The 10,757-nt window shown below is 43.3% G+C and overlaps 1 protein-coding gene across 3 annotated transcripts in view; it reads right to left on the reverse strand.

The window, feature by feature from the left end:
* The window catches only part of CENPF (centromere protein F), a 68,283-nt gene extending 57,526 nt beyond the window's left edge, over positions 1–10,757 (reverse strand). For 2 of the 3 annotated variants that reach the window (XM_073338918.1, XM_073338916.2), the window contains exons 1-3: positions 10,700–10,757; positions 4,995–5,201; positions 2,496–2,692 (exon numbers count right to left, since the gene is read on the reverse strand). In XM_073338918.1, the coding sequence (XP_073195019.1) occupies positions 2,496–2,692; positions 4,995–5,156 (359 nt within the window). In that variant the 5' untranslated portion in view covers positions 5,157–5,201; positions 10,700–10,757. Of the gene's footprint in view, positions 1–2,495; positions 2,693–4,994; positions 5,202–6,474; positions 6,716–10,699 lie in introns of those variants that run through there. The other variant, XM_073338917.2, reaches the window with a different exon arrangement.

A 10,757-nucleotide genomic window follows, 5' to 3' on the forward strand; every position in this document is an offset into this window, starting at 1 on the left:
CAGCAAGTTTCTTAACCCAATGCCTTGGGGAGGGGATAGGGTTCATTCTGATATATAAAAAGGATAGCATTTAATAAAGACAACTGCACTTAGCAAGGGGCATGACTTCCTGAAATGATCCTAAAGTGGCAAAGAAGGAGCTGTTTAAGAGGCCTTATTATGCCCATAGAAGCATGCAGCCATGCTGTTTTCTGCAATAATCCCCCTCAGAGGTCCTGGCAAAGTGGCATGGGGATGTGTCATACCATGGTGGGCTGGTCAAAGCGTATCTTCAACATAATGTTTGGGTAAGCCTTACATACTACTCCCTGAAAAAAAAGTTCATGAAATTGTGCCCACAAACCAGAAAGCTTTGTGTGTAAAAATTAACAGGCTGCTCTGTCTATACCTCAAAGCACCGCAAGACACCAACTGATAGCGTGCCAACTTGCTTCCTTTCTCTGGCCATACTGTTCCTTGAAATGTTTAAAATTGAACGTGTCTCCGCTTTGTGCCCGCTGTATCCGATCCACGTGGTATGTATGCACTTGCAGTTCAGGATGACTTTCCACACTGTATATACTGCCATCAGATCAGTAACATTGCAGTGCTATCTCAACTGAAAGGAAGTGTAGGTCGCGTAGTCTTGACTTTCTAAGCCTAGAGTGCACTATGTTTCAATTCATGGTTTATAGTGCTTTGTCAAGCTACATGTAATGCCTTAAAGTGCAGATTTGTTATTAGAGAATGTATACACCTAGATTCTGTATGTAATTGTAATCCTAGGATATCAACTTAATGAAGCTAGTTATTGTCAATTGTGTCTCATTGACTTTGCTACAAACAATTCTGCCTCCTGTTACTATTGATGCAGTTAGAACCTTTGCAGTAAAAGTCTTGTTTTAAAAGAGACGTTTTCAGTACACTGTATGCTGGTCTGTCTTTTTGAGAGGAAGATTTGATTATAATATGGGCACTAGATCTAGATTTGGGTACAGCTCCTGAGAGAAACTAGGTAAGGGGCAGATCACTTTGGGAACGTTGAGAATAGAAAAACCCACACCAGAGTGTCTGTTACGGATGACTGACAAAGTGGGGAATGTGGAGTAATGGCTGACTGTTTGCAGCCATAATGGGGGGTATGCGGAGGATATAGGGGAAATACCACCTTACTGTCTGCACACAAGTATGCATTTGCCAAAAGTTAAGGCATATCAGCAAACAATAGTTTATTTAATGGGATATTAACCACTTTCACCTATCACACTCTGCCTTCACCCAAGGAGGAAACATTGATGCATGTCATGGCTAGGTATGAAACAGCTCCTGGCTGTCACCTGCCTTGCTGTATCTCTCCTTGTCCCCACCTTCCTGGTCAGGGCCAGATACCTCTTGCTCATCCATTACTACAGGGAGGGATTACCTTCTCCTCAGCAGGAGTGTCCACAGGGTTACGGGGAGGAGGCAGGGCCCCTCCAGAATATAGTGCCCTGCTCACAATGAGAGACAGGTCATGCAGGTGGCTCCAAAATTCATCTTTTCTTCACCTTCTGGTACCACTGCCTCAGCTCCTTTTCCTTTGTGTAGCACTGAACCTCTCTGAGGAGGCTGAATTTTGCCATAGCCTTCACCCAATTGCTGTAAATATTCTTCTTCCATCAGGAGTGCTGTAGATGTGCCTGCCCATGCTCCTCCCCACACAGTGCAAGGAAACTGAACACCCCCCCTCTTGGAATGGACAGCAGCATGAGACAGAACTAGGAACCTACACTCAGTGAAAATGTAGCAGGGAACAAGAAACATATTGGCATTTAAAAGCGAGGGGAGGACAACTTCCAGGTTGCTGCACTCTGGACAGTGGAGTTCAAGAGTACTACCAGACCGACAGTCACTCTGGAAGGGAAAGTTGCATTGTGGGATTGCAGGTACATGTGCATCCATAAGAACTATACTGGCAGGGGACTTATGTCACTTTGAAAAAGAGAAATAATTAATGCCAGAAAAAGCAGATTTTGTTGGAATAGAGAAAATTAAATGTGGACACACACCAAGCTGTGCTATAAAAGATGAATTTTGCCAAGACAACTTTCAAGTGTTTAGGCACATATTTAACAAGGCCTAATCTTGACAGGCAAATAAAGTATGTATTTTTTTCAATCCTGTTAAGCTAACAGGTTTGAAACATAAAACTTTTTTTGCCCAACAAAGAAAGGGCCAAATATTCAAATGTGCTGAGTACCTATGAATTCCACTGAGCTCAGTAGGAGTTCCAGGTGTGCATTACATTAGATAATCAGAGGCCTAAAGGTGGGACTTTAGGAGCCCTATTTTAGGCACCCAGGTTTGAAGATTTTGGCCACAAATTCAAACTTCTATTTAAACATGGAATACAGTTAAATTAAAATAAGATAAAGTGGACGAAGACAGTAATTTGATAGTCATCTACATGTCTAAGCAAAATAATATTTAAATGGGATAACAGACACACTAGTTAAAGCAGAACAGTATGGTCTCACCTTTTAAGTTCCTGTTCTAGTCTTTCAATTTGTTTCTTGCTTGAAGTTAGTTGTCCCGCTTGATAATTAACTTGCGATTCTTTTACTTGAAGATCATGTGAAATTTTCTGCTTTGTTTTTTCAAGATTATCACACAATTCCATCAAGCTCTGGTTTTCTCTTTTTAGTGTTGCTCCTTCGTTTTTTTCATTTTCAACCTAATTTGATTAGTCAATTATAAAAAACATAAAAAAAATCTTATTTTAAAATTTTGATCAAGCCTGAGAATAAACCTCTTTATTCAGAGTGAAGCGTGGAGACCACTTACAAAATAAACAATTTCTGCTTTATTATATAGTACTTGAGAATATTTTTATTCACTACATTTCAAAGGCCTGACACTGAAAATTTCAGTTACACACAAAGCTATTTTGCTATTCTAATAATGTCCATATCACATTTTTGAAAAGGCTTCCCTGTGTAACATTTAAAATCAAAATATAGTCACCACAAGTCTATGTTAATTTCCACCTTGGTATTAATATTAAAACGATTTCTCTAATCAGTGGCCCCACACCAGTTCTTGGAAGAGTTTATTGGCTATAAAAACACCTATCCAGCCCTTGCACATCATCAGACGAGCTAAACTGATGACTCTGATCATCATCTTGCCCCTCTCCCTTCAAATCTGTCAATTTTAGCAATCAGTATTTCCTGAATGACTAGAGTTAGAAATCAATGCTCAAGTTGCATTGCCTCAAGATAGCAGCTGGAGCAGCCATGTCTGATTTGAAGTAGGGATGCAAGATAGTAGTCAGAATAATGCAATTTCAAGATCCCTCTCTCTCATGATCTGTGTTGCGTTATGTAGCATTGGAAAACAGATTTGACATTTCCAGCCTTTGCAAAGTATAGTGCATACATTCCTATCCCTGATAGAATGGTCCCAAAAAAGCACTACCAGAGCAAGAGGCCAGTGACAGGTTAAGACTGAATACATAGCAAGGCCTGGATAGTGGGCTAGTGTAATTTTCATTCACTACTTTACACAGGTGTGAATCACTGCTCAGAGTGATTATTAGCACAAAAAACTGAGTGAGTAGTCTACATTTTACTGGTAAGTTAATTTTTTGATGGCAGCATAGACGTTTTGCAAATATTCATCTGATCAGCTATAAACCTAGGTATTATGGCTTTTTTGTGACTAAAGCCCTGATTAAATTGGAGGCTCTATACCGAAGAGTCAAGTCCTTTTAGCTCAAGTGATAGTCTGTGCTAATAATGATAAGGTTTGGGGTTCAAACTATGCTGATGATGCATAAATGGGGGATTATTACAGTTGTACATAATATTTTTAGATTTTAAAGTGAAGACTGGATGTTTCTCTAGAAGATATGCTCCAGGAATTATTTCTGGGAGGTTCTGAGACTTATGTTATATAAAAGATCAGAACGGATGATCACAATGCTCCCTTCTGGCCTAGGACTCTAGGAAAATAAAAGCAGCAATTTTTAATAGCCATTATAACAGAGTTTATTCCAGTACTTTAAAACCACCACACATATACAGACAAGTTTGTGTAAATTCTGAATGAGCCTGTTGCTGGGTACAAAATAAGTTGAGCTAATCATTCACAAAATACCAATGAGTATCTGATATGAGAAACTGGGCGCAGATCATCAACATGACAATTTTGGTATGTTTATAAAAATTTTATATGAAGTGATGAGTGTTCACAGATGTCCATTTGTAGAAATAATTTGTTTTACAAAGCACCCTGTATAATCAAAACAATTTACATAAAGGTCTTTTTAAAAAATTTTACTTTTTCCACTGTGCCTTATAAGATTAATGTTTGCACAGCACTCTAGACGCATTGTATAAGTGATGGTTTGCTATTACCATAACACCTAGGAGCCCTCGTCATGGACCAGTACCCCCACTGTGTTAAGCGCTGTACAAACAGAACAATAAGACGATCCCTATCCCAAAGAGCTTACAATTTAAGTACAAAACAAGGAAAAAGGGGAGAGTACAAGGAAACAATGAGAAAACATTGGTCACTAGGATAGGCAGCTTGTGTACTGAGACCACAGCTTAACTGTTGTCAAGTTTTTGTAGGCATCACAGCAAAGGATAGTTGCAAGGAGGGCTTTGAAAGAAGATGAAGGGACTTCGCGGATGGTTATGGGGAGCTCCTCCCAAGCATAAGTTGACAGTCAGCATGGGAGAAAGCATAAAGGTGCTTGTTGAAAAATTTAAAATTTATTATGGGCTGATTGGATGCAGGAGTTGACATTTCAATAGTGAATGAAAAAAGGATGCCTTGGTTGGGGTAGGCCATGAAGGAGCTTGGAAGTGAAGACAAGCAGCTTGTTTTCTGCAGTAGTGAACAGAGGGGTGCCAAGAGAGGTGACATGGTCAAAGTGACAGGCAGGAGAATCTTTGCAGCAGCACTCTGAATGGATACGAGCAGAACAAAATTGCATTAAAAGTTACATGGTGCATTAAAACTATTACCTTCTGCTTCTGCTTTTGCAAAGCTGCCTCCAGTGATTCAAGCTGAAACTGTCTTTGCTGCCGTTCTTTTTTAAGCTTGTCTAGTTGACTTTCAAGCTCTTGAATCTTCTGAAGGGCCCTTGTGGAAAGGCCTTCTTTCCACTCTTCCACAACCCAGCTCATTTTATATCTGCTTTTTTCCTTAATACAAAGTGAATATCACTGAACCTGAAACACAAGGAGAACATTACTAAAACTGATTTTTAAAAGGCTTAGGTTTCAAAATTTTGATGTTATTCATTGAATGCAGTAAAGAATATGTATTTTAAAATTACTCCTCACTTTCATAATAATTAAGACAGGGCTCAAAAGAATTTTACTCTATGAAACTGTTACAACATTGGATCACATTCCGGTCTCTTGAACCAGGGTTAGCAATTTATATCTGGAGCATAACTTCTAATTTGACATTCTGATTCCTTAGGCTATATCTATACTAGAGACCTACAGCAGTGGTGCTGTAAGGTCTCCCATATAGCTGCTCTATGCTGACAGCAGAGAATTCTCCCATCAGCATAATTAAAACACTCCCAATAAGTAGCAGTAGCTATGTCAGTGGGAGACACAGTGCAGCCCACATTGGCACTTTTGTTGGTGAACAACAAAAGTTTTACTGACAAAAGTACTAGTGGAGACATAGCTTATTAAATTAAGTTGGAAAAAGGTAAGTGACTTCCATCTCCTATAGGGATAATTTTACCTCTACTGGTCCCCACACTTGAGATGCATTTCAGAAAGATGCCTCCTACTATGTTATTTTTATGATCACACAAAAACAGTTTGCTAAAGATCTTTCCATTGATGTGTTGCTATGTATGCAAAACACTCACACACGTGTTCACTCTGAAAGCCTTGCTTTCTCTGCTGAGAAAAATTATACCTTCATTTTAGGTATCTGCTGTGCTTTTCTCTTTACAAGTTTTACAGTTTTTGGAAAGCAAAATAGCTGAGTAGCAGAGTACAAAAGTAGTTTGTAAGCACTGTTTCTGCCAGCCTGAGGCAAACACTCAAATGTAAACATGCATTCAACCGCTGTGCGTATTGATGCAGCTGTAGGATTACCTGTTTCTTCAAAATGAACTGTATTTTGATGTAATGGCAAATAAAGTAATCAGATTTTTGAGATTATTAAGACAGAAAAAGTTTATTAGTTTGAAGCACTGCAAATAATTGCCAGGAAAGCAGATATAGATTTTTCTTTGTTGAGAAGCTATTGTACTACCAAATGAAAATAAGCACTTAGGTATGGCATACACTAACAAGTTAGGCTGATGTTAAGCCTAGTTGTCGACATAGTTGTGCATGTGTTTACACTTAAATGTCTCTCCTACTGATGTAAGCGCCCCATTACAGCAACACAGTAACACCAACTCCCCAAGCAACGCTGAACCATGGTCAACGTACCTAGGTCAATGCAGAACAAGTATAGATGCTGCGTTACCTTTGTCGGCACTAACAATCCTCCAGCAGCTGTCCCACAACGCCTGACACTGACGGCTCTAGTCACAACTGCAAACTCCATTGCCCAGGGATCAGAGACCAGAATGAAAAAAATCTCCCTGTTAAAGTCCCGCAACTTTTTGAATGCCTTTTTCTTGACTGTCTCCCTAGCATTTCTCCATTCCTGTGTGCAACTGCCCAGCTGAACATGCCAGCCACATGTGCTCCAGCTTGGAGTAAACAGGAGATACTGGATCTCCTGGGCCTCTGGGAAGAAGAGGCTGTGTAAGCACAGCTATGGACCAGCCACAGAAATGTGGACACCTATGAGCAGGCTGCATGGGGGAATTCAGGAGAAGAGGTGCGACAGGGACTAGCAGCAGTGCCATGTGAAAGCAAAGAATCTGCACCAGGCATATCAGAAGGCCAAAGAGGCCAACAGTCAGTCTGCCATCGCCACCCCACAAACCATCGTGGATAACTCAGAGGAGCCCAAGCCACAGGCCCCTGGTGTGAACAGTGAGGACAAGGAGGTGGAGGGGAAGTGAAGGATGAAAACCATGCAACCGGGGAATCCAGCTATGCCATGAGCCAGGACCTGTTTGAGATTCCACCGCAGCCCAGTCAGTCCCAGCAGCTGAGCACAGGCAAGCCCAATGCAGGGTAAGGAACTTTAGGTAAGTGTTTGTTTTTCCTATTACAATTGTGTACTTATGGCATCCCCAATTTAACAGGGCACAGCTATCGACTTTTCATTAATTCACTCAGAGAGGAAGTGGTACAACAAAGAGGTAGCATTATCTGCTTTTCATTCCCCCTGTAGAATTAGGCAAGAGGGGCTAGGTGGAGCAGTTTGTTTACATACACAGGGACGGTTCCTTGTATCCTCCTGCAGCGCAATGAAGAGTATCTCCATGAAAGTTTTAATCCTCTGCCAAAGGTTTGGGATGGAAGCCTTATTTCTTCCTCCATAGTAGGATGCTTTCCCATGCCAGTCCATGATAACTTTGGAAGGCATCACTGCAGTACCCAGGCTAGCAACATGCGGACAGCTTCAGAATGCCAGCAGCAGCTGTGTTCCCTAGATCTTTGTTACCCTCAGGAGCTATTACCTAAAAATCACCACCACCTGTAGAAAATGGTGCCAGTATTCAGTAGCATTGCCCTGAACTCAGTTTCATGCCACTGAGCAATTCCTTCACCCCTAGCAGGCTGTACTAAGCATGAGTGTTGCTATGAGTGATGCTGTGCACAAGCACTCTAATAAAGTGTCAGTACGTGCATCTCGTTTAAAACTTTAAGGGAGCAAGGGAAGGGAGTTCTGAATTGTAACTTGCACTTTCCAATGTGACTATGGTAGAACATCAGGGTTGGGAATGGAGGTTGTTCATAACTCTGAACAAAACATTAGGGTTGTTCTTTCAAAAGTTTACAGCTGAACGTTGACTTAATGCAGCTTTGAACCTTTACTATGCGGAACAAAAATGCTGCTTTCCCTTTTTTTTGTTTTGTTTTAAGTAGTTTACATTTAACACACTACTGTACTGTATTTGCCTTTTTTTTTTTGGTCTCTGCTGCCAGATTGTGTACTTCCAGTTCCAAACATGGCGTGTGGCTGACTGGTCAGTTCTTAACTCTGGTGTTTGTAACTCTGAGGTTCTACTATATATCAACAATGGTACCTATGTGTTTTATCTGAACCTGCTGCTGTTGCAGCCTTGAGAGGTTCCCTCTCCACACCCATAGAATGCCAGAGTAACGGATTTCCAGTGCCAGAGTTACTGTACAGCATGACAACTAATAGAATCGGTGACAGTGTAATATTTATAGATTTACACCAAGCACCCCACAATTCCCAAAAGGCCCCAAAACAGCAGGACCAGGTAGAGCACAGTACACAACGTATTACTATGGCTCAATGTTAAAGTGCTCTTTCAAAGCCTCCCTGAGCCATACAGCTTCACTTTGAACTTTAACAACCCTCATGTCTAGCTAGTCGAACTCAGCAGTCAGCCACTCCACCACCAACCTAGTGGCAACTTTTCCCCCCTTTGCTTCACAGATATTATGCAGGATACAGCAGTCAGCTAAACCATGGGTTCCCCATCCCGAGATCCAATCTTGTGATTAAACACCACCAGTGCCCCTTCTATCTACCAAAAGCATATTCAACTGTCATTCCACACATGCTGAGCTGGTAGCTGAATCTTTCTTTGGTGCTGTTGAGGTGGATGGCTTCATGAGTCAAGAGAAAAAGAGAGAGGTTGGGTCCCCCCCAGTATCACTACTGACATTTCAACATTATAGTAATCTGCCAGTCAAGAAAGTAGCTGATTGCAACTTTCAACAGTCCTGTGTTCTTAACAATGCAAGCATCATGCACCTTCTCTGACCAGCCAACACTGATGTTGGTGAAGCATTTCTGGTGACCCACCAATGCTTGCATAACCATATAAAAGTAGCCCTTTCTGTTGATGTACCCTGTGGCAAGGTGCCAAAATAGGGATGTGTGTGCCATCTATCACCCCACCAGTTTGGGAATCTCATTGCTGCAAATCCATCCACTATGTCCTGCACATTGCCAAGAGTCATAGTCCTGCATAGGAGGAGATAAATGGCCCTGTACACTTACATGACAAGGGCCCCCACAATGGATTTTCCGACTTCAAAATGATTTCCCACTGACCAACAACAATCCAGTGTTACAAGTTTCCACAGCATAATCACCACTCACTTCTCCACTCTCAGTGCAGCTCTCATTTTGGTCTCCCTGCACCAGAGGGCTGCACCAAAAGTTCTGCAGCCACTGCTAGTCATCTCAAACCTGAATTACAATGCAATCTCACCAGTTAATCCTCATTTCTCAGCCTCAGAACCAGTGCTACAGGAACATCACCAACAACCTTGAATTGGTTCTGACTATGTCCCACAGCAATCTGTCCTCCAAGAAAGTCATGTTCCCGACTGATTCGATTCTTCTTATGGCTCTAGAAATGCTGGAGGATCACGCGTCCTATGCTTGCAATGCTTATGAAAATAGTGCAGAGCTGTGCGCTTTCCATGCTTGTCAGAGATCGCGGACAGCGAGGAGGACCATGCAGCTTTGTGGAATTTTAGAAAGGCCTGAAAATTATAGGATAGAACAGCAGCCCCTGAACTTTTGACAGTTGCACTCCTCCCTCCCCCCCCCCCGCTGCATTCTCCCAGAGGTGGGGCCAGGAGCAGAGCTGTGGCTCCAATGGGGGGAGGGGGGTGGGGAGAGGGGACCCATATAGGAGTAAGGGGGCCAAGGCTGGGGCTGCAGCTGGGGGGGAGGGTGGGTCTGGGGCCAGAGGCAGGGGCCGGAGCCAGCAGCTGAGCCCACAGGACCCATACCCCTGAGGTGAGAAGCCACTCCAAGCAGCAAGCAACAGAGAGCAGTCTTAAGCCAAGCCTCACAGCTGGGATTACATGTGTTATAAAACCCTAGCAAAGACATGCCCTAGATTAGCTGTGTCCTGAGCTCTACCACTGAGTCTTATCCCAGAAGATCTAGACATTCTGGGAGGCTTTCCATGAAGATCTAAAGTGAAATCCTCAACAATCTAATAAACAGCTCCTTGGCCCTAATCATACAAACCTGTAAAGACTTTGGACAAGTCATCCAAGGTGGTACTAGGAAAAATGATAACATCCGACCAGCAGGCCAAATTGCTCACCATTTGCTACAAAGAAAGACGTTTTCTCACAACAGTTGACAGCAGTCACAAGAAAAAAAACAGTGCAGCAGGAGTCAGAAGATGCTAAGCAAAGAGATCTGCACACAAACGATCCGTTTTTCCAAGGAGGAGGGTACACAAGGGAGTTTGAGAAACAGTGACCTGCTGGCACTTGCTCTGGAGTACCCGCCCCAAATCTGCTCCTAGTGGCCAGCGCCCTGTCCAGGCTGGGCCAGCACAGCACACTCCCGGCGAGCACAGGCGGCCTGCTACGGGCCACGCTTACACACGCAGCTGAAGCCGGGGCTGCAGCGGGAGGCTCGGGGAGGGGGATCGATACACAGCAGGGCAGAGCCAAGCTGGGGCAAGGCAGAGCCCTCCCGCCCCCCGGCCGCCCTTGTCTCCACGCAGGAGCCAGTTTTACCCGAGCCTTTCCAGGGACGAAGCCTAAACCGTAGCCCAGAGGCAGGGGGAGAAGCGATCTCTGAGCGCCCGCTAGCACCCGGCTCCCCCCAGCCCCCCACTCACCGCAGCGCCCGGGGCTGCCAGACGCCCGGCCCCGCTCCCTTCCCCAGCGCCAAAGTTC

This window comes from Lepidochelys kempii, chromosome 3, assembly GCF_965140285.1.
Source record: "Lepidochelys kempii isolate rLepKem1 chromosome 3, rLepKem1.hap1, whole genome shotgun sequence".
Classification (NCBI taxonomy): domain Eukaryota; kingdom Metazoa; phylum Chordata; order Testudines; family Cheloniidae; genus Lepidochelys; species Lepidochelys kempii.